Source organism: Cheilinus undulatus, linkage group 2 (genome assembly GCF_018320785.1).
Source record: "Cheilinus undulatus linkage group 2, ASM1832078v1, whole genome shotgun sequence".
In the NCBI taxonomy this organism is placed as follows: Eukaryota; Metazoa; Chordata; class Actinopteri; order Labriformes; family Labridae; genus Cheilinus; species Cheilinus undulatus.
In genome coordinates this window covers 9,491,879-9,519,584 of record NC_054866.1, presented here as the reverse complement: position 1 = coordinate 9,519,584, position 27,706 = coordinate 9,491,879, and the positions used below count along the sequence as shown (strand labels likewise).

Here is a 27,706-nt window from a genome sequence, read left to right as displayed (position 1 = left end):
AGAGGAGAAATTGTCACAAAGGAGTTCAGCGAACTCCTCTGACCATCAGCCAGCATCCAGGCCTCACAAGAACATAGAAAGACCGGGAGGACCAAAAGACTGACTTTTACCTGCATGCTCAGATACCGGGAATGCCACACTGTCTTGCCCATGGCGAGTTGAAATCACACTCACAGAGTCCATTTTAAATCAGAAGAACGTGAGAATGCTTTAGTTGTGTCTATAATTGATCAGTAGCATACATTAACATGACAAGACATGTGGTCTTCACCAACATAGACTACCTCAAGGATGGAACAGTATTGATATTATCATCACAAATGTGGAGAGATAGGATGTATGAATAAGGATATCAATTATTACAATATTTTGTAATCAATCATTACAAAGTAACAATGCTATCCCTGCTGTAAGCATTAAACCACACATTCAAGGTGTGTCACTATTTTTTTTTTCAGTTTATCTTAAAAAATTTAAGTACTGAAAAAACATTGATGGTCTTTCACATTTTCAAATTAAAATGTGTTCTGTCACCATACCGCTGTCTCTGTGGAGTCTTTCTGGCCCCTGTGCTGCAAGGACTCATCTGGATCCTTGGCATTATTATTATAATTATTGCTATAATTATCTCATATCTTAAAGTAAATATAAGAACTGTTCAAATGGTCACCTTTTTATAATGTATACATCTTTCTCTTCACAGCCATTATTTTTGCTGTTGCTAGTATTACAGTGATCATTGCCTCATCTTTTAACATCACTCTTACTTCTGTACTCATTACTACAGCAGTTTCATTGAATCTAAATGCAAAACTACTTAATAATAGTTCTCTCTATCTCACTACCAACCTATCTGCTAATGCTAATTATGCTATTATACCTCAAAATAAGAGATAAGTTTATGGTCACAACTGCCATAAATTTTCTTTCATTTGGTGTTCTGTTGTTTCTCTTGTCCATCTAATCCTGAGTAAGTAGGAGAAATCAAAAATGCATAACAAATGAAAGCTCAGGTCTCAGGAGGTTAAATAGCCAAATCATATGACTAAGTTTGTCCACAACTTGCTCCCATAGTCCTCCAGCGTGGATGATGATGTGCCTGGGGGTGAAGAGGTGAGAGGGTCAGACACAGCAAGCAGTGATGAGTGAGCAGACAGACCCAGGTCTGCTTAATGACAGTTTTCTTTTTTTTAAAAGCTGGAGAATGTTAGTTAAGATAAAACCAGAATTGTGGACACATGCTGCAGTGATGAACTGTCTTTACACCAAAGTACAGGGAGTCTGAAGTTCCACCTTCGAGCAAAGTGCATCTTTGATTTGCTAATGTTAGCAAAGCTAACAACGACACGGGATCAAGCTATGGTCATACCACTCTCTTCAGCTGCTTCAGGACAGTTTTCTTCTTCAGCTGCTCAGATAAATGCTGATAAATGCTCCAAACTTTGTAGCAAGTCCTGTTTGTTAACAATATTAATCCAGTGTAGAAATCTGCGGTAAATCGGCAAAGTTGAAGTTAATTAGCAAACTTTACGAGCTGAAGACTGAATATATGATGCGTTCAGGTAACCTCAGTAAATGAGAGGACTGTATTCTATATGTTATGATGTGTTCTAATGTCACTTAAAAATAGGAAAATCTAGTTTTTGATGAGAAACTGTAATAAATACAGGGTGAATATGTGTTTATATTTGAGGGATATACAACAGATGTGACAGATTGAATCATAGCTTTTTAACTCAAGCACTACTCAGCTAAGACCACTGACAGTTTAAATATTTGCCCTTATTTTGTCTTCCCACCAAACTATAGGAAGTATCAATAGTGGTATCGATAAGGACTCAGATCAGCACTTTCAATGTGCTGTACATAGAATTAAAAGAATAATAAAAAAAAAAAATCATGCGACAATAACAGCCTTACCCTGACATGAGCAAGATCAGAGTTCAAATGTGCAAAACCATGCCACTTTGTGGAAACAGACCATACACAAGTGTTGCATGAAAGCCCTCACCCTGGCTCAAGATTGAGGCTTTTATAATTCCTACCTGCTGCCATCTCTCAGTGAGAATTTTTTTTACCTTTTTTTGCCTGAATATTTCACTACTCTCAGGACACAAAAGCACCTTAAGAGTTAGGCCTTTTTTACTTTGAAGGCTTAGTTCTGACAGCTCAATACATGGCCTTTTTGGCAGCGTTTCTCTGTAAAGAAATCATTTCCTGCCCCCCAACAGGAGTTCTCAGCTGCCGCATGTCATCTGCAAAGAACCTCTCTACATCATAATGAAAAGAGCATGTGGAGTATCAAATAAAACAGTCAACACCTATTTCTCCAAATCTCAAAGTTTAATTGTCAGTTGTTCAGAGCACACAAAAAAGGCATAATCTAGAAGAATTACAGGAAATTATAGTCAAGCACACACTTAAATATTTTTAAAATCTGAGCTGACTTTGAAAATTTGAGAGTCCTCACAATAATAATGACAGACTTCATTGCTTAGTTCTTATAGTGTGTTAATTGCAACCAGATTAACAACCCAGCACACCACACACCGACAGATTCATCCACCAACAACCAGAGCCTCCACTCTCAGAACTCCAAATCACCACCAACGGGCCAGGCCCATAGTCAGTCAGCCCCTATCGTGTAGTCTCAGTTTATAAGATTCAAGTCTGATTTCCCAGGAGGAAGTACAAAGAGAAAAACATGGGCAAAAGCATGAGGGACCAGCAGCAGCCCCTCAAAGACAAATTCATATCATTGTGCAAACTGCTTATTAGTGGGGGCAATCTCAATACAGGACAAGCTGGTAAAGAAGCCCTCAAAGACCCAGAGCATCTTTCTGCACTTTACAGCCCAGCAGTGCATTCCCAGCATCCACGCACTCCTCCACATGTGATGCTGAAAAAAAACAGAAGACTTAGTGTACAGCAGATTTCAGCTAGTAGGCACAGCTAAAATCAGCACTCTTTATTTTAATTACCATTCTGTGCACGAAGCCATGACACGGCCTTCATGGCCAGAAGCTCCCACTCATCCCTAGCGTCCATCTGGAAACCACTAAGCCAGATCAGAGACAGAATGGTGGCCCATACTTCCTGGTTTGCCTATTCATTGAAATTAAGGAAAAGAGCATAAAGCAGGCATTAGAGGTTTAAAAGAATAAAATATCTTTGAAGACATTTCAGAAAATCTTTATATCAGCATTTCTTATGCTGGAAACAAGCCAACCAGCTAACTGAAAATTAATGACTAATAAACATTTGGTTTGGTGCAAGAAATTGAGTATATAAAGGGGCTTGCAAATGTATACATACCCATTGAACTTTTCCCCATTTCTTGACATTACAACCACAAACGTAAACATATTTCATTGGGATTTTGCGTGACAGACAAACACAAGGTGGCACATAATTGTAAAGTAGAAGGAAAATTATACATGGCTTTCAATATTTTTTACAAATGAAAATCTGAAAAGTGCGGTGTGGAAAAGTATTCAGCCCCCTGGAGTCTAACACCCATGATTAAAATCCAGCACAACCAATTCCCTTCAAAAGTCTATTAATTAGTAAACAGAGTCCACCTGTGTGTAATCTAATCTCAGTGTAAATACAGTTGTTCTGTGAAAGCCTCAGACATATGTTAGAGAACATCAGTGAACAAACAGCACCATGAAGACCAAGGAACACACCAGACAGGTCAGGGAGAAAGTTGTGAATAAGTTTAAAGCAGGGTTAGGTTATAAAAACATATCCCAAGCTTTGAACTTCTCAGGGAGCTCTGTTCAATCCATCATCCGAGAAATGTCCGTCCACCTAAACTTAGAGGCTGAGCAAGGAGAGCATTGATCAGAGAAGCAACAAAGAGGCCCATGGGAACTCTGGAGGAGCTGCAGAGATCTACAGCTTAGGTGGGAGAGCCTGTCCACAGGAAGACTATTAGTCGAGCACTCTCCAAATTTGGCCTTTATGGAAGAGTAGCAAGAAGAAAACCATTGTTGAGAAAAAGCCTTGTTTGGGGTTTGCAAAAGCCATGTGGGGGGCACATCAAACATGTGGAAGAAGGTTCTTTGGTCAGAGGAGACCAAAATTGAACTTTCTGGCCGAAACCCAAGGTGCTATGTGTGGCTGAAACTAACACTGCACATCACCCTGAACGCACCATCCCCACAGTGAAACATGGCAAGATGGATGGAGCCAAATACAGGGCAATCTTGGAGGAAAACCTGTTAGAATCTGCAAAACACTTGAGACTGGGGCGGAGGTTCACCTTCCAGCAGGACAACGACCCTAAACATAGAGCCAGAGCTACAATGGAATTATTTAGATTGAACCATATTCATAACCTGACTCACCAGATGGTTTTGTTTCACACATCCATCTGGGAAAGCTTCAATAGGAAACGTTTGAGAAAAGGCAGAGGCTTTGAAAAAAAATCAGAGTGTGATTGGATGAATGTTCTGTTTGTCACATCTCTATGGGCCAATCAGAGCAACAAAACACACGAAGTAGCTGCAATCGAGCTGGGCGTACACAGCAACTGAGGAATAACGCGAAACATGGCGACTATAGACATGTAAGTACTTGACTTTTGTTGTTTTTGAGAAGAAAACAACTCACTGCTGTTCTTTGTTCTTCTTTTAATGAAGAAATGTTGTCCAGTTCTGATAAAACTGGCGCTTTAGCAGCATCCATGCTAATCTCTTCTTCCATAACTGCACCAGCTCTTGCTGCTGCTTGTTTACATCACGACTCTGCTGTGCCTGAAAGTACTGCCCCTCGTCGCTGATTGGTCCTGTCACTTTCTAACCAGGCCCAAACAGTTCAAATGGGAGCTCAACAAGATGGATTAGCCAGTGAGAAACAAGGAAACTGTTAACAGATGCTCTCCATCAATTCTGACTGAGTTTGAACTATTTTGTAAAGAGGACTGAGCAAAAATTTCAGTCTCTAGATGTGCAAAGTTGGTAGAGACAAACCCCCCCCAAAAAAACTTGCAGCTGTAATTGCAGCGAAAGGTGGCTCTACAAAGTAATGACACCAAGGGGCTGAATTCTTTTGCACACCACACTTTTCAGATTTTCATTTGTAAACATTTTTAAAGCCATTTATAATTTTCCTTTCACTTTACAATTATGCACCACTTTCTATTAATCTATCACATGAAATCTCCCAAAAATATATTTACATTTGTGGTTGTACCGTGAAGAAATGTGGAACAGTTCAAGCAGTATGAATACTTTTGCAAGCCACTGTAGCTTAGTTCATGTAGGTCATCATCAGCTGACGATGATCAGCCATATGCTGCCTTATTTAAACTGCTCTTGCCTGGTTCGGCTCTGCTGCTCTCTCTGCAAGCTACTCCTGTAACACTCCTCCACCCCAGCTCCTCCTTTATCCTGCTTCTGACTTTAACAGTGTTATTCTGTTGTCATTGTTGCCTGCTCTGCTGATTCTTTACCTGCCTTAGGCTTTCTTTTATCAGCATAGGAAGAGCAGGAACCTAATGCTTAATGCTTTCCAGATAGGCTTGTGAAATGGCAGAGGGATCCCAGAACAGCCACACCACCAAACATTAATTACAGCATAAGCACTAATAAGCAACTTCTAACAAATACTGTAAATATTTATAGCGGCAAGTCGTGTGTTTCTTGACAAAGTGGTCCTGACTGAACAGCACATCCCACAGCCCAATGCCATTCCTTTTATTCATTGTTAACAATAGCTTATATTGCACTGCATTGTGGTTTGGGTATACAGTATATTGTGGTGAGTAGCTTCTGTAGTGAACACCTGACGGCTGACATTTGCAAGGGCTTTAAGGAGGAATTCGTTCAAAAAATGGTGGCATAAATATGCACACCCCTACTCCATTAAAGCACCATTTCTCATGGCACCCTGGGCTGCCTTCTGGCACTGTCAGGGGTGTCTTCAGAATGTTTTTAATCAACCACAAATTACTCTGAATGTGCAGATCATTAGCGGTCCAGGTGTGAGTAACCAAAATAGTTTCATATGCCCTTTTCCTGTAATCACATCAGCGATAAAGAGGCTTATGCCATCTCAGCAGGTGTGCCAAAATGTGTCAAAGTGTGTTTTTAGGTCTACACAACCATTCTGGAAATATATGTAGACATTTAAACTGTTTTGAGAAATTGCTTAAAAAATGGTTTGTTAATCACATTACTACATAAATCTCTTGACAACCATAGGAATGTAGAATGTTATTTTTTTTTTATCAATAGATTTTGACTGGCATGATTTTTTTTATATATATATTTTAAAGGGTGTTTCCATAGAAAAATGGTTTTGTTTCCATCAGGGGGTCTGGTTTGATTCAGTTCAGTTTGGTATGGTTTGGTACGCTAAACCCCCAAATAGTTTGCGTTTCCACAGACACCCGTGCTCTCACTTGGGTGGGCGGGGCTGTAAAGGCATGCATGTGAAGTCACAGATAGCGCGAGTCTGCTGGTCCAGCCGCAGAGTTATAGAAAGGATGAATGACAGAAATCAGTCGGGAATAAGCAGTAAACAGGTTTATTTCAGCTGAAAGTACTTTAAAAAAAAATAACATTTTAATGATGTTAACATCTGTCAGTACAGCTCCTCAGCTGATAGAATACTTGTACAGAGACGGTTTGAGTCATAACAGTATGTTGATATGTGAATATGTCTAGTCTATAACAGTCTATATGACAAAATATGAAAGTTTAGAGCTGTACTGTGAGAATTAGCCGCATTAAAAATAAAGGAAAAGTTCAGCTGGTGTTAAAATCAAGCTAGATTAAGTCAGAAATCCGGGGTGCGCTGATCTCGTTTTAAAATAGTCTGCAGCCTGAAGTTTTACAAACACGTTCAACGACCACAGAGCGATGTTTTCACAGGTTATCTACATAAGAAGTAGATTAATAACTAGTTACAGATGAGAATGAACTGTTCTAAGGCTTCATATTCACAAAACTTAAGCATTAATTTAGTTTCTCATCCATCATGGATGGATCAGGCTGATGTGAGCCTTTAGACTCTGCTCTGTGTTCTTAAAATCAGGTCCGGATAAACGTCAGGAAACTTGATTTGTGGCCAGATACCAATATCCATAGACTAGGAAACAATTTGGATCTCCGTCGAGTCCAAATATTTCCCATTTAGGCAGATACTAGTCCTTTTTTCTCTCATTTTCACCCACTTCTCACAGTGCAGATTTTCCGTGTTTGAAGCCCGGAGGCGAGCAGCTGAGTCGCGCGCTGACAAGACGTCAGTACAGCCCCTATTGTTGTGTGTTTAGCTCCACCTTTTTGGTACGAGTAGGTAAGATTGGCACCCCTACGGAAGGGTGCCGAAAAGTGGGACAGTATGGGTCGGTTTTTTGGGACCCTTTCCAACTTTTGCTCTATGGAAACGCAAAAAAATGCGTGCCATACTGCACCAAACTGAGCCAGACTGCTTGGTGGAAACGACCTATTTGAGTAGCAGTCAATCAGTGTAGCCGATCCACTTGCAAAACTTGCCCCCTCTCCCCAAGAAAAGTGCTCAGAATCTAACAGATTACAGGAGAATTTCCTGTGCACAGCCTTCTTCAGGTCACACCACAGATTTTCAGCAAGACTTAGGTCTAAACTCTAGCTGGGCATGTCCACAGAATTTATTTTCTTCTGGTGAAGCCATTCATTTGCAGATTTGGATGCATGCTTTGGGTCAGGCAGATACCTGAGGGTGTAGTGCCAAAATTAAAATTGGATTTGACATGGAGACTAAAACTAGAAAAAATATTAAACATTTACAGTCTGACATTTCTCCACTGTGCATAAATGTCATTATTTTCTTCTATATATTTCAAATCAATTTAAGTATTCATAGTGAATTAATACGTGTTTTACATTTATATGAATTTTACGATATGGCTTATTGAAGTAACTCAAAGAAAATACATGCCATGACTGAAACTAAAGACTGAAAACTAAAACTAAAACTGGGCTAAACTGTCACTGAGTTTTTATCGACTAAAAGTATAAGGGTTTATAGCGCCACATTATGTAATAACGCCGCATTATGTATGGCTGCTATGGGCATAAAAGGAGAGAGAAACTCATAGTGTGGCCCCCATCCTCTCCTGACCTCAACCCTGTTGAGAATCTTTGGAGCATCCTCAAGCTAAAGATCTATGAGGGTGGGAGGCAGTTCACATCAAAACAGCAGCTCTGGGAGGATATTCTGACATCCTGCAAAGAAATTCAAGCTGAAACTCTCCAAAAACCCACAAGTTCAATGGATGCAAGAATTGTGAAGGTGATATTAAAGAAGGGCTCCTATGTTAACATGTAGCTTTGCCTGTTAAGATGTTTTTTTTGAAATAGCTTTGATTTTAGTAAATATGACCTCCTAATACTGCAGATTCAAAAAATAACCATTTTCAGTTCTTTAAAACCTATAAAATGTTTTGAAACTGTTTTGCATAATAATGTGTAACCGTGTATTTTGAGGTTTTTATTTTTTTTTTAAAATTGCTATCATTATGAAGTTTGTTCAAAAACATTTGAATTATGCTCTAACAGGTGATGGCTTGAAAATATTCTGTCATTTGCATCAATATTTAGGAAAATAAGAGAAAAATGTCATTTGCATAATAATGTGGAAAGCGGTGTAGAGCCATACATACAGAGTTGCGCTATGGGCGGGGTTTAGTGGGAGTAAAAGCCCTCTAATGGCTGCCTCCACTGCTCTAAATACTCAGATATAGCTTTAGCCTCTGTTTCACCAGAACTGGGCCACGTTTCTGTATGACAAAAGAATACAACCACCCTATTAGCTTTTCATGTTTTCACTCCTCTGCTGACCTGCTTTGGCATGACTATGCGATAGTTGAGGGGGGAAAAGGTAACTTGTGCGAATGCTTGTGGACAATGGCTGTCACAGCAGCACTTAGTCAAAACGACATTTCTTCATTACAACAAAAGAAAACAGCAACACTAAAAGCTTTCTGTAACAGAAACGGTGTTTTTTCTCTTCAGCCAAACCGCTTCAGCATAAATGTGTGATACTTAAAGGGGAAAGGGTTAGTTGTTGTGCTTGTATACAACGGCTGCTGTAGGACTGCTGCAGTTTACTCCGCACTGGACCGTAATTCTTGTTAAAACCAGAGCAGAGAGTCACACCGACAGCTTGTCTTATACAGAGAAGGGCACAGAATAAAGGGATGATATTTTCTCCGCGCTGCTCTCTAACTGCAGCTGGCTCGATGTGTGTCTGTGTGATTAACCAGTCAGATGGGGTAGAAGAAAAGCAGGAGGGGAGGGGGGATGACGCTGCTCAGGGCTTCATTACACACAGAAGGAGACAGACAGAGACAGAGGGCAACATGTAGTTTTTTACATTTAAGTAACCACTTACAATAACTTTGGCTCAAAATAATAAATAACAATCATGACAAAATCACTCTGCCAGAACACACATTTCAGTCAGGCATTACAAAAGGCATCCCAGATAGCTGCGGTCAGCCATATACTAGGTTTTTACCTAGTCTTGTTTTCATAAAGATAATCTTCATAGATTTATCTCTAGAACTGTGGGGAATGTGGTGCTGTTGCCTCAGATCGCCTTAGATTTCTTAAAACAAAAGCTGTTAAATGTTCAAACTTATGCTCTCTACATGAGTTTATGTACTTCCTCATTTTCCCATTTAAACATTTGTTGTTGAAAAAATATCTTAGATTCACTAGTGTCAACAGAAACTGACAAAATATGGAGGTTTGGTGGGTGAAGGTAGGATCTGCCAATCAGAGATGTCTCTAGTGACAAAAACAAGGTTGACAACATGCACAACTGTGTAGGAAAGTGGTTTCAATGGATTCTTTCTGAAAGGCAAATCCAAAGATGAAGCTGGAGCACACTAGTCACTTTTTGCAGTTTAATCAGGTACAGATTACTGATGTTTTGACAATTTTCATCATAAATCCACTGAAACAACTTACTGGTCCTAGCTGAGAGCAACGACCTCCGACTCCAGACTCCTTCTTTGTGTTTTTTTTTTCATGCCCCTATATCATCCCTTCACACTCAGGTAGCTCATGGTAAGTCCGAAGTGTAAGTCTAGGGATGTGCATTTTATGCAACCAGCAATTCCTCCTAAAATATTTGGGTTGTTTTTTAGTTGAATTGTATTTGGTATAGCTTATAGTAGAGGTGGAAAAAATTCTGAAATAACACATCTTTGCCTCATTTTTTAGATCTTAAAAATGTGCCATTTTAACAGGTACATATAGACTTTTAACAGCCACTGTACCATCATTTCACGCTCAGGTAGCCAGTAGCTATATCAATGTGGCTAATATTCATATGGAACTAAACTGTTGAACTCTAACCCTGGCAGTGTAGTGAGTACTGAAGGAACTAAGAACCTCTAGTGTTTGGTTCCTGGTTTCTTATTTGTTTTTCCTAGTAGAGATTTGTAGTTTGACTGATTTTGTTAATTTTATGTTTTGTTGATTTGATGTTTTCCTGTCTCTGCTTTAAATAACCATGCTAGGAAATGCTTTAAACTGAGAATCTATATTAATGTGAGTGTTTTATTTTCACAGTTACACACCGGTGCAGGCTTTTGCTTTTCCACCTCTGCAGTGGTTTTGCCCACTGCAGCAGCAAGAGCTGGATCCAGGTCCCAGCTGCCGGATGCCTTCTGGAGGGAGACCAGCTGAAGCATGGGGTCCACACGGGGCTCACTGGGCACAGACAATTCTTCTGAGAAAATTAAATTTTAAAAAGTTAAAATAATCATTGTATTAAGATCAATCAAAGCATTCATTGAACATGTTTACATGCACGTTAATAAGTAAACCATTTATCAACTGCTTATGGAGTGAACTGATCGCTCAAATAGTCAAGTAAACAGCGTGATCAGATATGCTTTAGCTGACAATGTAGCTTAAGTAGCTACATAAGCTTTAACTACTTTGCTAAAGCACATATTGCTAAAGCTTACATAGATACATTAGCTTATGTATTCATTTTAACTACATAGCTTTTTTGCTACATTAGCTTTAGCTACATTTGCTGGTTGTTAAAGCTCAAATTGCTAAAGCTAAAGCTAACATAGCTTTGTTGGCTTATGTATTAATGTTAACTACTAGCTAGTGTAGCTATGTTAGTTTTAGCTAATTTGCTGAAGCTCACATTGCTTAAGCTCATGCTAACATTGCTTTTTTGGCATATGTATTAATGTTAACTACGTAGCTAGTGTAGCTATTTTAGCTTTAGCTACATTTGCTGAAGCTAACATTGCTACGGTGAAAGCTAACATAGCTTTGTTGGCTTATGCTTTAATGTTAACTACGTAGCTGTTGTAGCTTTATTAGATTTAGCTACCTTTGCTGAAGCTCACATTGCTTAAGATCACATTGCTGAAGTTAAAGCTTACATAGCTTTGTTGGCTTGTGTATTGATGTTAACTATGTAGCTAGTGTAGCTACATAAGCTTTAGCTACATTTGCTGAATCTTAAATTGCTTAAGATCACATTGCTGAAGTTGAAGCTTACATAGCTTTGTTAGCTTATGTGGTGATTTTAACTACTAGCTAGTTTAGTTAGCTAGTTAGCTAAAGCTTACGGACCGCTTGAGTAAAAGCTCCTCAAAACAAGTAGGTCTCTTTTTAAGAGTCGACAGTGTCCACCGATCTCAAACCCAAAGGAGGAAAGTTCAAAACAGTTGGAGGAATGACCCTAAATGCAGTTTCCTTTCAATTTTAAGTCATTAAAGCTATCTCCTACCTCTAAGCCATGGTTTCAGACCACACTGGTGTCAAAGAGTGGCACTCATTTGACTAATAAATCTGAAAGTCAACATCATGATAAACTTTTCCTTCATTTTCTCATCTGATATCTTCACATTGAAAAAAGAAACACTGTTAAGAACAGCTTGACATAGTCACTATAGCCTGCTTTCAAATGCAAAACGATAACAAAATTTTTCAGTCCTGCTTATATTTACAGCCACAGAATCACATTGTTTGCTCCTACTGTATTGTGTTGTGTGCTCACCATCCATGCCTACGATTCTGAAGGGAAGTGGACCACCTGAAGATGCACACTGGATCATCTGACCTTTGAGAAATTAAAAAAAAGTGCAAGATCATGATATTACAGGCAAGCTGTCATAGAAGTAATCTGACTAAACTGTGGTGTTTTATTTTGTATTGACTGCTTTATTTTGCTAACTTCTGGTTTCCGGAGTTGGTTGCTGGCTGTTAACTTTCCTCTTGTGTCTCCTGAGGCATTCACCCCGCCCCTCCCTGGTGCTGTGGAGAGTCACACCTGCAGCGAATCACTCATTGACTCTCGCTACTTAAGACCGGCTGCAGCTCTCTACAGCGCCTGAGTCTTGTCTACCTTACCACACGGTAAACGTCTGCTCTGGGCTCCTTCTCGAGATCCTCCAGAGAAGTTTTCTCGTGCTCTTCTAATGATTTGTTCGAGTAATCTCCAGTGCTTGTATATTTTGTGCTTACCTCTAACGTGCCTCTCCTCCTTCTTCCAGTGCCTCCTGCTCAGATCACCACTGCCAGCCCCAGCACACTCTCACTCCCTCTTGGACTCTTGGAATCCCCCCTCCCCTTTTCACTTACCTGCACAATAAAACTGTTAAAACTGCTCTCCGTCTCCGCATCCTGGGTTCAACCACCACACAAACATAACATAAACTACACATGTATCTTTTCAGGCTTTCCTTGTCAGAATAACCTCAGCTAAAGCTAACATAGCTATGTTGGCCTATGTAGTAACATTTACTTCATCGCTAGTGTAGCTACATTAGCTTTGGCTAAAGCTAACAAATAGATTGAGTAAAGGCCCATCTAAACAAGTTTAGGCCTCAAGTTTCTTTTTAAAAGATTCAGCAGTGTCCACTGATCTTAAAGGTGACATATTATGCGAAATATACTTTTTCAGGCTTTTCTAACAAGAATATGTACCCCTGGCCTGTCTACAACCCCCCAAGACTCAGCCCCCCCCAGTTGGTTCAGTTGGCCTTCCCCACTTGGAAGAAAGTCCCGCCAGCTGAGAAAAGGATCAGGAGAGCCACATCCATTTAGCCAGAGGATTTGAGAAAGAGAGTTACGACACTTTCATTGACTCCAATAGAAATTAAGGAATGTGGACGTGATGCACCTCATGGGGAGCCCAGTAGTTCCAAACGGCGAATAGTTCCAGCTTGGTTGCAAACTGCCATAAGCCTAGAAAAGAATAAGAATAGTTCCAGCCTGTGTTTCCAGCATACCCGAGGCCAACTCACTGAGTAAGTATACAAAATTACGGTTTATTTTTACATTTTGTCTCATGAGCTGACATCTCGTTAGCCAAGGCAACATAGGTGTTATATATATATAGACAGCTGTAGTTAATGTGTATTTAAAAATAATACATAGTTATCCTACAAAGTTTGAAAGCTTCCTGCAGTTTGCTCTTATTCTTTGAACCTGTCAGTGTCTCCCCTCTCTGCTGCAGTGTCATTCTTGTCCTGAAGAAGGGCAGATCCAGTAGCAGACAGGGTGTTTTTGTGTTGTGGCTATTAATGAAAGGCTGTAATACAGGTAATATTTTTATAGGCAAAGTATATTCACTTACTGAGTGTATTGTTGGGTCATTGAGTGGGTTTGGAGATTAACAGACGTTATATGTAACGGCTGGGTTATTTTGGCAAAAATCAAAATCATTATTAACGGAACTTTTTAACCTCAATTACAATTAATTAATGATTATTCCACCCCAGCCTCTGACTCTGTTTGTTCTGTAAATATTTGGATAATTTTAGAACAAATAATTGAGAAGAATGTGTACAGATAAACAATATATGGTTATCTATTCAAACAATTAAAATCAAAACACACATCAGCTGAAATGAAAATGTTTTTGTATAAAGTAAAATATTGAGGAAAAATACATAATAAACAACTTATATTTCTTGTTAAAAAAAATTATACTGTTGTATGAAAAGTAGAAAATAACTTTTCTGCTCTCTTTCACAGTCGCCTCTGTGTTTGAGTTCTAGCAGACTGGATAGGATGGTGTCACATACTAGTACTTCTTCTCTTGGGTTTCCAGCAGGCTACCTGCCTTCCTACACCTGGTTTCCTATTATGTGACTACACAGCCAGTAGTGGGTTTTTTCCCATTATGTAGGTGGATGTTATCTTCAATGTCAAAACAAGTTTTTAATAAATAGATCCTATTTTTATAGCTGTTACAGCTCATGTTTGAAAAACTTTAACATGTAATGAAAAACTATTACGTATTAATAAATGTCTTTACTGCAGCTTTGACTCTGTTTTTATTTTACTGGTAAAGTGACTTTAGAAGGCAGTGCTGATGCACTTAGAAGTTAAAGTTGTTCATGTGTTATTTTCTCTATGTACAGGTAATCCTTGCAAAGCTAATATTAAAACAAAACTTAATTGCAAAATTTCCTACAATATTCTGTAAAGGGAACATTTAACAGTTAACAAAAAGTGGGCATAGAGGCAAGGCTCAGGTGGGAATGTGGGGATGTGGACCTCCAAAATTTAAAACCAGCTAAATAAAAAAAATCTGTCTTTTAGCAAACCCCATTGACAATATTATACACAAAGGCATAGTTATGATTAATGCACATTATGTACTGTTCATATTAACAGAAAATGTCCTTATATACTGCATTAGCAGCAACAGTATAGTTCTGACAAAAAAATGTATTCCCTGTTCCATCAAAAAAGTTAACAGTCAAAATGTTGAATCCTGTCTCCAATCACATAAAGATACTATTATATGTGTGGTCAAATTCATAATTAGTACACATTGTGCATTTATATTCACTTGAAATTGCCTCTAATATATTAGCAGCAACAAAAATTATTGCTACTGTCGATGTAGTTCCTATTTGCCCCAAAATTGTTCACAAACAAACTCAACAATCCTGTATTTCGATCACTAAAATGGCATCTGTTACTAAAAGTTTTGATTATATTCGATAAATATGAGTATATGATAATCAAAATAACAATCACTGTGCTAATATTTACTTAAATCTCTAGTTCCTGCTGTCTCTCCCACTCAAAATCATTCAAACAGACTAACAGCTCTGATATGTTTGGAACTACTTCGAGCAACGTGAACCATGTGGCCACTCGGCAGCCAGATCAAAGCGTTTCGTAACTCTCTCTCTCAACTGCTCTGCATTTAGCCACATCCATTTAAAGAGAGGGGTGTAGTCAGACAGCTCATTAACATTTAAAGCCACAGAAAAAGGTCATTCTGAGCAGGACTGAAACAGAGGGGTTTTAAGACTTGCAAAAATCAAATACTGGAGTATTTTTTCTTCAAAAGCATGTTTCGGGGACCTCTGAGACCAAGATAAACTTGTCTTAAAAGAGTAAAATATGTGACCTTTAAACCCAGTGGAAGAGAGTTCCAAAGAGTTGGAGAAATGACCCTAAACACACTGTTTCTTTGGTTTTAAGTCTGAAATGAGGAACAACCAACAAACCCTCATCAGGAGCACTGCTGGGATCATAAGGCTGGAGGCCATCCACAGGTAGGCTGGCATCTGTTTTAAAAGTAAAAACAAGAATCTTGAAATGGATTCTGAAATGTATGGGAAGCCTGTGGAGAGAGGACCGAATTGCTGTTATGAATGACCTTTTAGTGCAAATGGGTTTGTCAAAGGCAACGTCATCAGGTTAAGAAAAGTCGTGCATGATGTCTTCATTCTGCTCAAATCGATCAGATTCATCCGAGCTGTAGCTTTACTTTTTTATCGGCCTGCATCTCTATCCAGCCTAAACTCTACTGTTTGAGCCTCCGTTCTGCCTAAAGTTTTTTCAAGACCGTGTTAGCTGGAAAGCCTCTCTTGCACCGTGACTGGCTAGAGGTGACCAGGAGCATGCAGGTGTTTTCTTGCCTGGTATCACATCAATACAGGTGCCCTGATACCACTGAGCAGTAATGTAACTGCAACATATACTATACGGACAAAGGTATTTGGCTGTCTGAACTTACAGGAACAGACACTGTAATTAAATTGTATTCAAATTCATGTTCTTGAATACCCCCTTTTTGCAGCTATAACAGCGTCCACTCCTCTTAGGAGACTTTCCACAAGATTTTGAAGTGTATTTGTGACTAACCCATCTGACTGTAAAACGAAGGTGTGATTTTCACTCCAAAGAACACGTTTCCACCGCTCCACGGTTCCAGTCCACAAAGCAGCCGCTGCACAATTTTTGTGCTTACATTAATGCCAGTGGAAGTTCAGAACTCTTCAGCTTTGGAATCAGTAGAGTGTTTGCAACGTTTATGCACCATGCATCTATCTACGCATTCATTGACCCTGCTCTGTGATTTTACGTGGTCTTCTGCTTCATGTCTGAGTTGCTGTTGTTCCTAAATGCTTCCACTTTCTAATATTATCACTTACAGTTGACAGTGAAATATCCAGAAGGGATACATTTCACAAACCATCTTATTGCAATGGTGGCATCCACCACAGTACCATGCCTGTAGCCACTGAGCTCTTCAGGACGACCCCTTTTGTATCACCAATGTTTGCAAATGAGGGTCATTTTGTACATGTGCTCCTGCATATTTCCTAATGTCTAATTGTTTTTACCTCTGTATTTCACAGAAAACACACCTTGAAACTACCTCCCACCTCTAAATCATGTTTTCATACCACACTGGTGTCAAATAGCAGCACTCATTAGAATAATAAGTCTTAAAGTCAACATCAAAAAGTACTTTTCATTCATTTTCTCATCGTACATCTTTACATTAAGAAAGACACTGGTAAGAACAGTTTGACAGTCACTATAGCCTGCTTTCAAATGCAAAACAATAACAGAATTTTTCAGCATTGCATATATTTACAACCATGGATTCACATTATGTGCACCAGTTGTGTTGTGCTTTGTACTCACCATCCATACATAAGAGCTCGGGTTCAATTGAAATTGCACATCTGGTCATCGCACCTTTGGAAAAAAAAAAAAAGAGAGAGAGATCAAGATATTACAGGCAAATCATCATAGAAGAAATCTGACTAAACTTCTCATGTATATTTTCAGGTTTTTTACTCACAAGAATAAGCAAGGGGACGAGGAGGAGGTCCTGACATACCACAGCTCATCAACACTGGGATGACAAAAATAGAGGCATGTTTAATTTGTCATGAGATCATAAAACAACTTATTCTAGCTTTATCTTTATATTGAAACACTGATTTGAACATTTGACTAGGTTTAGATCTATTAAAATAAAAATAGCAAATCACCATGCTTCTCTATGCTACTCTTCTTCATAATAGCTTAGTACACCTTAAACTAGGGATGTGTAAAAGGATGGTCTTAGAATGTGAAGAAGTAGAATGTATCAAAAGCCAAGAGACCGTAGAATCATCTCTAGCATACATTCTATTTTTTGTATATCTATGATCACTCATTCTTCCATTCCTATCACAATAATGGAGTCATGGGTGAAACTTTTTATAGCAGAGTTTTTTTTGTTTTTTTTTTACAGAGGGAGATAGGGATGTCTGACAGGTCTGGATACTGCAATCATTTAAATGCATAATGCTTAAAGTGATCTCAGTCTGCAGCTTTCTCTCCTCTCATTCAGTGTGCACACTGCAAAAATGATTAGACCAATAAGTTAGTGTAACTTGAAGCTTCAGCAGCTGTGATGGGAGAGACTCTGCACACATTAACTGTTGCCCAGGTTCTTCACCAGTCCAAACTTCATGGGAGGGTGAAAGAAAGAAAGAAAGAAAGAAAGAAAGAAAGAAAGAAAGAAAGAAAGAAAGAAAGAAAATGTATTAATCCGGAGGGAAATACTGCACATCACAACAAACACACAACCTCCACTGTGAAGCATGGTGGTGGCAGTATCATGCTGTGGGAATGCTTCTCAGCAGCAGGCCCTGGAAGGCTTGTAAAGGTAGAGTGTAAAATGAATAGGGCAAAATATAGGAAAATCCTGGAGGACAATCTTATTCAGCCTGCAAGAGAACTATGGCTTTGTAGAAGATTATTTTCCAGCAAGATAATGACCTGAAACATACAGCCAAAGCCACACAGAAATGGTTTAAAGACAACAAGGTGAATGTTCTGGGGTGGCCAAGTCAAAGCCCTGGCCTCAATCTAATACAGAATTTGTGACTAAATTTGAAAAGAGCTGGTCACACACTATTGCTGTGACCTGACAAAGCTTGAGCAGTTTTGCAAGGGGGTGAATACTTTTTTTATAGGCACCATATTTTGGGAGAAGACCTCCAGATCTCCATTCTGATTGTGCAAACTATGAAATGGCAAATGTTTAAAAAATGTCATGCATTTACCAACAGATTGTTGCACAAGACAATGAACAAATTTGAATAGACTTTACTTGTAAATCTGTGTATTAAAAATTCAATAAATTCAATAATAAAATATGTTTTATTTTTACCACATACCTGGAAATCAATCTGAAAATTAGAATGGAAATGAATTGTGATAGAATTGAGATCGTGACCCAACCCTCCCTTACCTTAAACTGAAGGTTCTTGAAATACTCACTGGGTGTCGGCACATCTCTGCGCACCAGAGGTCCTTGTATTGCCTCACCATCACTTTTGTTGACGGCAACAAAGGCAGTGAAGACACTGCTCACTCCTGACTGCACACTGAGCTCCACCACTTTCTTCTTGATGTTTTCATCCTCCCGGTCATCGGACTCTCGGTTTTCCATCTCCAGGGAACGGATCCGAGTCCGGGCAGCTAGTCTGTGGACTGTTAGTCTGAAGGCAAGAGAGAGATGACAAAACATTTGTATATATAGGATAAAACTTTTCCTTCCACCAAAAAAGGCTTTCAGTGTAGTTCTTTACTCCTTTTTAATAAAGTAATGTCCAGTTCTGACAGAACTGCTGCTATAGCTGCTTCCATGCTTATCTCTGCTCCAGCCACCATTGTTTACCCACTTGAAGTACAACTAAACCACACCTGCAGCTACCATTACTTCTCTTCAAATGACGCTGACTGGTACAATCATTCTCTGACAGGGAACAAATATTTCAGATCAAAGCCTTGAAAGATGGATCCACCTGACGACAGATTTTAAATCTGGCAAAACCATCAGCTTGTAAATGTTTAAAAAACTTGCATTTATGATGTTTAAACTCTATATACACTCACTGCTCATTTAAGGTGAAAAAGAGGCTGTGTAACTGATGATTCTGTATTATCTGATGTCTTTGACATACGAGGAAAAACACTAAAGAAAGGGTCTGATGTAAAGATGATAGGAGTTAATTTAGATGTTAATATGAGAAGTAGCAGTGTGGCGTAATGATCTTCAATCAAAACAAAACTGCCGCCTGCTACAGTTTACTTCAGAACAACTGGTTTTCTTACATCAGAGAGATTGAACACATCTGTCCTCTAGATGGCAGCAGTGTGCTACAGAAAACCATAAGTGCATGCTCTATACAATATACTCCTGTGATGGGCCACATATGGCCCTCCTCCCTACTCAGTTCAGCCCACAAGAGAATTTAAAAAATAAATAAATAACTGTAAACTTGAAGAAAATATAATAGTATAAATGAGAAAATTTCTACAGTTATTTTTGATTATTTAATGTTAAGTTTTCAGCAAGAAATAACAGATAAAATTTGTCGTAATCATTGCTGTAAAGATCTTTTATATGCAATTGCAGAAAAAAGGCAGATACGCATGTAAGATATACTAAAACAACCAATACTGAGTTAATCGCATTGAAAACAGTTTCAGTTGCCTTAAGTTCTGTGTTTAGATGATCAAATTAGGTACTAATATTTGCATTGAAGTCAACATATAAATGCAGAATATAAAATGTCTTAAACAAGCTACGATTAAAGTGTTACATTTGTTATTTATGTGATATTATAGGTGATAATAATAGTTAAATTGAGAGTATCCTGCAGTTTGTAAAAATCTTGCTGGTCACTGGTCATAAGAAAAAAATGAACGTGGCCCTTTTAGTAACCAGAGTTGCCCATTCCTAGTATACATGAAATGCTGAAAAGGGATTATGTTTAAATAATCTAGATATGAATGCAGATAGCTTTTAACCATGTTTTTAATTCTAATTTCTAAAAAAACTCAGCTAAACTAAGAAAATTATAAATATTTTGAGCATTAAATATGTTACATTATTAGGAGTTCACATTCACAATAAAAGTTGATGCTGGTGCTTCTAAGACAATCTTAACTGACAGCAGACAGAGGCTGGTCGTTCACTTTTAAGCAGAAAAAAATGTCAGAAGGCAAACTATGTGCCTCTGTTTATGTGAGCCTGCAGAAAGCCTGAGTTAACAGATAAACAGCCTACAGTCTTCACTAAACCACCCCTTACACTCATCCTACCCCTTGCATAGTTTGTCCATGTCTGTATGTTCCCGTAAAGCGTCCTTGGGTTTCTTGAAAGGCACTATATAAATTCAAGATATTATTATTATTATTATTATTATAAAGTTTATAGCCAGCTTATGCTACCAGATATATTTAACTACTGCTAAAGCTTCGTTAAGCCAACCTACTCACTAAAGGCTATGGTGAGTCCAGTTTAACCCCCAAATTTAGGTTTTGTTTCTACATCAGTAGTCCAAAAAGCAAGTGTAGGATCATCCTGCAACTAGTTGGGTCAAATGAGAACAGGTCAGTAACATGACAGGGCATAAAATAAGCACTTTAGAGAGGAAGTGTCTCTCAGAAGTAAAGACTGGCAGGAGTTCACCAACTGCTTCTAAGAATTGTGGAACAATTTCAGGAAAATATTCTACCTGCAGTCCAGACCTTTCACCAATAGAAAACATTTGGAGCATGAGAAAATGAAAAACACAGCTAAAACACCCAGGGCTGTTGGGCAGCAAAAATCCTACATCAGACAAGAATGGGACAACATTCCTTTCCCGAAACTCTTGACAGTATTGGCAAAATGGTAAAATATCTCAGTTTCAACATCTGATATGTTCATATTTATGTTCTATTGTGAATAAAATATGGGTTAATGAGGTTTGCAAATCATTGCATTCTGTTTTTATTTATATTCTATACAGCACCCCAACTGTTTCTGGAACTGGGGTTGTGCAACTCTGGCTCAGAATCTCTATTTGATTTCCTTTTGTTTAAATATACACAACCCTCACTGGTCCATTTAGTTTCCTCTTTGCTTTTATTATTTTAATATTTTACTGAAAATTATAACTTTATTTTATAAAACAGTTTTTATGTTGCTTTTCTTTTCCCCGCACTAGATGGGGTTTGTTACATAATGACATGTGTAAGGACTGATTATAAAAAAACGACTATTTTACCCAGAGTCCTCTGCAGGTTTCAGGCTGAAGTTAAACTGATTCTGTGAGGGCTGACCAGCCAGCGTGTACTTCACTGTCACAGAGCCCTCTGCTGCCTCTGGAATCTGAACAGGATCACACTTTTATAAACCTCATTAGACAAAGAAACAAATCATTTCACAATCACAAGATGGGCTCCTACCTGTCCACTGAGCTGGCCATAAACCAGCGACCTTTGACCCTGGAACACTGCTGTGATTGGTGGAGAGAGGACAGAGACGGACACGTTCTTTGGTAGGTCCCAGGAGACTGAGACGTCGATCACAGCCGGCTGCAGAGCATATCGCAGTGACTGCATCACCTGGTTATGAAAAAACAGAAGAGATTTGAAACAACAACTTCAATTCAGATACATCTTCTGTTGAATTGTTTCCCTTTGACAGCTTCATTCTTTAACGTTTATCTTACTTTGGGTTGCATCCTGTCGGTGCCGGTGATAAACTGAGCATGACCTCCTCCTGCCTTGGCCAGCCCATTAATGAGAGCAGAGCTGGCTCCTTCCCCAATCCCAAAAGAGAAACATCTACAATACAGCAGTTCAGTTTTTAGAACAGATAGCAGGGGATAAAGGTAGATATTCTATAAACCATGATTGTAAAGTTTATGTGGCTTCACCTGTGTAGATGTGAATTCCTCTTCACCAGATCGATGACTTCTTTGGTGTTAAACACTTCTCCATCAGTGAAGACAAAGAGCTAGTCAAGAGAAAGTACACGTAACTTAATGCAACAATATAAACATTGTTTTGCACGCTTTTTAAAACATCTATGGTAAACAAAATATGACTGAACCTATGATGTGTTTGTTTAAGTTGTGTATGTCCATTACTTCAGGTATTTCCAACTGTTGTCAAAGCCAAAGAAGTTCAAAATTTTCATTGTTGTGTCTTCTCATGACAGCGACCATTATACATTTACATTATAAAGAGCAAAAGAAGCACTTTTTTGCTTGAACTGTAAAGACTTAAGAACATACAGTGCAGCTGATAATGAAGTCTTCAGACAGCTGCTTATTATTTGATCAGCTGCTTATTGTTTAATCCCTGCTCATCAGTTCATTACAAAAACTACGGTACATATCTTTAATGTAGATGTAAAGCTAAAAAAGGCATCCTTGCAAAACCAAGTGGAGCCAGAGTGTTATTGCTGTATGAAAACCAAGTTTACGTCTTGAATCTCTGACAACCTCATTTCTCAGCCTGCACTCTACTTGGAAGGCAGAAGACTTTGGAGTGTTTTTTGGACAATTTGTGCCCATTCACTCTTTCTAGCATTTATGAGGTCAGGCACTGATGTTGGACAAGAAGGCTTGGCTTCAAATCTCTGTTCCAGTTCATCCCAAAGGTGCTCGATGGGGTAGAGGTCAGGGCTCTGTGTGGGTCAGTCAAGTTCCTCCACACTGAAAACCATGTTTTTATAGTCCTTGCTTTGTGCACTGGGGCACAGTCATGTTGTTCAGAATGTCTTGCAATGCTTAAGCATTAAGATTGGCCTTCGCTGGAGATAAGGGGTCTAGCCCAAACCCTGAAAAACAGCCCCATACCATTATCCCTCCTCCACCGAACGACAGAGTTGGCATAATGCAGTCAGGACTCAACGTTTATCGTGATGCATATCATATCACAGCCTCTGTATCATGGTAAGTGTCGTATTGCGAGGCTATGGGAAATACACAGCTAGACTGAATGGTATGATAGTGTTAATAGCATGGAATGTAAGACTTTTAATTTTTTCTCTGTGAGAGTGAGTGTTCATGTATTACTTGTCTTGGTTGATTCTGAATGCAGGGCTGGCTGAAAATATGTTCAAGGGGCTGAAGGATCTCCGTTCCTCCCAGATCAGCCTCCATCTCTCCAACTTTCTTCAGAGCTTCCTCCATGGTCTTTTGGCTGTACTCCACACTCTTCCTACCATCACATCAATAAATTACACATAACTAGAGCACCCAAACATGTACAATGTAAAGTAAATTTGAGGTAGTGACTTACGGGAAGATGTGTTCATAGGTGGATCCAAAACTGTAGATGTTGAAATAGCAGCCCATTGGTATGCTCTTAAACAGGAGGAGGAGAGTATCCTAAAGGGAGAAAGGAAAAGTTCCTAAAGTACAAATGGGTCACAGATCAGCTGTTTCATCATCAGCTGCCATGCCAATGATTTTAAAGTGCCAGTAGCACCTTTGTGATCTTTGTCATTTTCAGTACAATACTGTATTCTGTCATGGTATTTGCTGCTCTGTGGCATTTTGATCCTGCGAGACAGTTTTAACCTTGATGAGAAATCTTGCAATTTTTCGATATCATCACAAGATCTCATTACACCCCTGCCAATTGCAGTCATTTAGACTGAAGCTTTGTGAGATTGATCTGCCTGATGACAGACGTGGAATCTTGCACAGTTGTACTGTATTTGTCTGTAGCTGTCTGTATGTCAGTACTGTAACTGAGTGGTGAACAGTCCTGGGTGTTCCTTGCCACCACCCAAAGGCAGCTGGGATCAGCTCCAACCCTAATCTGACACGCCAGATGTTTTTGTTTCACACATCAATCTGGAAACAAAACCTAGGAGGGTGACTGGATGAACATTCTGTCTGTCACATCTTTACGAGCCAATCAGATCAACAAAACACGTGACGTCGTAGCCCCAAACTGAGATGTGCCCCTACCAAGGAGTGAACTCCATAGAGAGCTGCATAAAGTGAAACATGGTGACTGCAGACATATCAGCACATGACTTTGGCTTTTTTGACAAGAAAACAACTCACTGCTGTTCTTTGTTCTTCGTTTAACCAAGAAATGTCATCAAGTTCAGATAAAACTTGCACTTAAGCAGTATCCACGCTAAGCTGTTCCACCATAATTGCACTGGCCTCTTGTTGCTGCTTGATCAGCTGCGCCCGAAAGTACTGTCCCTCGACGCTGATTGGTCCAGTCACTTTCTAACCCGGCATAAATGGTTCAGACAGGAGCTTTGCAAGATGGATTCGCCAGTATGAAACACGGAAACGGGTGCATCCACCTGCTTTGCATGGTTATTCCAACCCCCCATGACCCCAAAGCTGGTCTCAGACCCCACGCATTCAGCCAGATTTTGGCCCGACTGCATCGTCACAGCTCATGGTCAAACCTTGGGCCTGATTATAGGCCTCAATTCTTATGTACATTGCACTAATCAACTATTCTAAATTATCTTATCTCCCTCGTGTAAATCTGCCCATATCCTTTCATAGTTCTATACTCTAATCATGTCTAGTCAGCATCCTTGCACCCTTTACTCATCTTGCAACCATACCTTTAATGCACACAGACTTGTATATAGTAGAAATAATACCAACAAAGCTTGTACATATCAGAATCTTAATCTTAATACTTTTGTAAGTTTAATTATTTTTGTATTTAATGTTTAATTCTGGTACATTGCGAGCAAAGCTAACCAGAGCCAAATTCCTTGTTGCGTAAGCATACTTGGCCAGTAAAGATGTTTCTGAATCTGGCTCATCCAAGATGCCCAACAACCACAACTCATCAGGACTAGAATGTCAGAAATTTTCTTACATTTTCCTGTAGTTTGACATCCTGACCTGATGTCAACAAAGTGAATCCTGACAACAAACAAGAGAGCGTTTGTACCTTATCTCCCTCCAGGGAACTAATGTATACACTTTATTTTCAAATTTTCTTTACATTATCACATGCATACCTTAAGCCCTATCTGAAGGAGAGTCAGTCTATATCAGTGGTCCTTAACCAGTCCAGCCTCAGGACCCACCAGTCCGTCCTACAACAGATCATGACCCGAGTTTCCAAAACTTTTCAAAATTACATGTTAAGTTAATCAAATATGTTGCAGTTTGGAGCATGATTGGATCAAAACACCTGATATCAAAAAGAAAAGGGATGAAACTGAAAAATTTTATACCCTCTTTCTCCATCATTATGTGTCAATTTTTGCCAGTTTTCCAGAAACCATGTGAAATTACTTCATTATCATGGAAAAAGTAGCCAGTTATTGAAAAAAGAGGAGATAAATTAGTTGAAATATTGATCAAACATTTAAATTTACCAAATTTCACAATAAAACATGGTAAAATCAAAGGTATTGATGCATGTAATAAGGACTTCAGGAATTTTGCCACCATTTTTTTTTCAGACACCTTGTCAGGACCCACTGAAACCTGCTCCGCGACCCATTTTTGGGTCCAGACCCACCAGTTGAGAAACGCTCGTCTATATTATCCTCCACTTGATAAATCCATAACTGTTATCTATAATCCATAATTGTTTCTTGTTTGTTATTTTCCTCTTTTATGAGCCAAAAGACCACTTCTGTTGTAGAATGATTGACACTCTTCGACCTGCCCCAGTCGTGGTGACTGTGGTGACATGGGCACATGATGAGCGGTCTGAATCACACCTGAAGTGTGCCTAGTCTGTTAATCTGATATGGTGCAAGGCTGGATCAGAGTTTCTGTGCATGTTCCAGAGTTCTCTCTGCTTGACTTGGAAGTCAAACAGCACAAAATATAGTACAATGTCATCTGCCATCATTAACTACCATAATCTACAGGTATGGTGTAGAGCATACAGTGTGTACAAAATATACAGAGCTGTAATGCTTGTCCATGTTTCTGGTGTTCAGGAAGACAGTCCACAGCATTAAGCTGAAAAAGGCCAGGTCGCCATCCTCTGTAGTGGAGGCAAACTTGCTCCCATCAATAAATCAACTCTCCCACTGTGCGTGTCTACTGGGACATGCACAGAAGTCCATTTAAATACCCTAACTGAGCTGAAACCATTGCTGGAATCAACTGTGCATGTAAATGTACTGTGTCAGAAACACTTAAAATAAAATTAGGATGTAAACATGTTATTACCCTGGCACTTTCAATGCAAGTCTGGCTATTTTCACTGTTGTTCAGTGATGAATCCATACTCCCAGATCGATCCAGCAGGCACACAAACTCTCCACATGAAGCGACTGAAGACATCACAGACTGGGGAAACTCAGGATACAGACTCAGCATCACAGCTGGGTCACCCATCAGAGTGCCTGAGACACAACAAACATCAAATATGGCTTTTACTGATTACTCCGGCATCATTGACTCATTTGATGGAGGATTAGGATGGTAGACTTTGAAAATGTAAAATAGGAGCTTCACTGATGCACTCACCAGGTTTGGCAGAGGCCTCTCCAGCCTCCACCACAGCAGTGGGCTGGTGGGCATCTTTGTAATAAATCAGCACTTCAACATCTCTGTCAAACTTGTGTCCAGCAGCCAGCTTGGTCTAAAGATCAAAAACACATTTAGAAACATGAACTAACAATAACTCTTGTCAGTATTATCACTCACATTTACTATCAAGTATTATCAGTATTATCACCATCAATCACAGATACATTGGTGTTGTAGCTACCGTGGCTTGGGTTTGCTCTTTGTTGAGATACTGAAGAGGATCAAGGGAACAGTTGGACTCTATTTTAACCACCGGACGAGGAGACGACACCCGGGCACAGAAAGACAGAGTGTAGGGTATCTCAGTGGATGGAATCGATGTCACACGAATGTTGTCGTCTCCTTCATCTCCACTTCCTTTGGACAAAAGTTAGACACTGGTCACATTCAAATAAGAAAAAACTTGCAGCTGGAAGAACTTTGGCACAGTTGTGCTTTAGCATAAAGGCTAACGTAGCATGTTTGCATCTTTCCATGTTCATAGCAGCAAACTGACAAATATTTGAATGATATTGTAATATAACATTTTACTATTAATAGTGTAACGGTAACCATTTCAATGATACTCTACATAGTTTTTAGGGATGCAGGATATTGGATTTTTGCAGATATCCAATATGCGCATATTCACAAATTAATTTTAGCCAATACTGATATCAATACCGATATTGAAATGTCGCTCAGGCCTAACATTTCAGTACTTAAAAACAAAAAAACAAAAAAAACAAAAAAAAGTTTAAAGTGTAAGTAATGATGAATAAAGAAAAAGACATCAGCAGATGTAGGTCTGTTAGTTCAGCCTAAAACTCCACCGTCTTATTTCTTCGTATGGCCAATATTTTCAGCTATACAGCTACAGTACTGTGCAGAACTTTTAGGAATGTTTGAGCCAAAAATTGAGGCACCATCTGACAAGGATTGGCACAACTCTATTAGTGGCCTGGATGTCCTTCAAAAAGAATGGGAAAATAATTTAATGAAAAAATAACAAAGTTCACACTTTTCAGGCAGAGTAAGCACAGCTAAGGGTACCATCCAGGCGGGTTACCACGAGCCACTGGTAGTGCTGTTAATATCCCAAGGGCAGCA

General features: G+C 39.2%; 1 protein-coding gene across 3 annotated transcripts in view; it reads right to left on the bottom strand.

The window, feature by feature from the left end:
• Positions 1–2,333: 2,333 nt before the first annotated feature.
• Positions 2,334–27,706, bottom strand: part of LOC121522373 (von Willebrand factor A domain-containing protein 5A-like) — a 36,138-nt gene continuing 10,765 nt past the window's right edge. For 2 of the 3 annotated variants that reach the window (XM_041806645.1, XM_041806654.1), the window contains exons 5-21: positions 26,799–26,974; positions 26,555–26,669; positions 26,255–26,430; positions 23,370–23,458; positions 23,144–23,288; positions 21,998–22,077; positions 21,791–21,905; positions 21,525–21,683; positions 21,344–21,447; positions 18,564–18,784; positions 17,092–17,145; positions 16,932–16,985; positions 15,503–15,562; positions 12,028–12,090; positions 10,580–10,731; positions 2,982–3,105; positions 2,334–2,899 (exon numbers count right to left, since the gene is read on the bottom strand). In XM_041806645.1, the coding sequence (XP_041662579.1) occupies positions 2,820–2,899; positions 2,982–3,105; positions 10,580–10,731; positions 12,028–12,090; positions 15,503–15,562; positions 16,932–16,985; positions 17,092–17,145; positions 18,564–18,784; positions 21,344–21,447; positions 21,525–21,683; positions 21,791–21,905; positions 21,998–22,077; positions 23,144–23,288; positions 23,370–23,458; positions 26,255–26,430; positions 26,555–26,669; positions 26,799–26,974 (1,967 nt within the window). In that variant the 3' untranslated portion in view covers positions 2,334–2,819. The remainder of the gene's footprint in view (positions 2,900–2,981; positions 3,106–10,579; positions 10,732–12,027; positions 12,091–15,502; positions 15,563–16,931; positions 16,986–17,091; positions 17,146–18,563; positions 18,785–21,343; positions 21,448–21,524; positions 21,684–21,790; positions 21,906–21,997; positions 22,078–23,143; positions 23,289–23,369; positions 23,459–26,254; positions 26,431–26,554; positions 26,670–26,798; positions 26,975–27,706) is intronic. The other variant, XM_041806663.1, reaches the window with a different exon arrangement.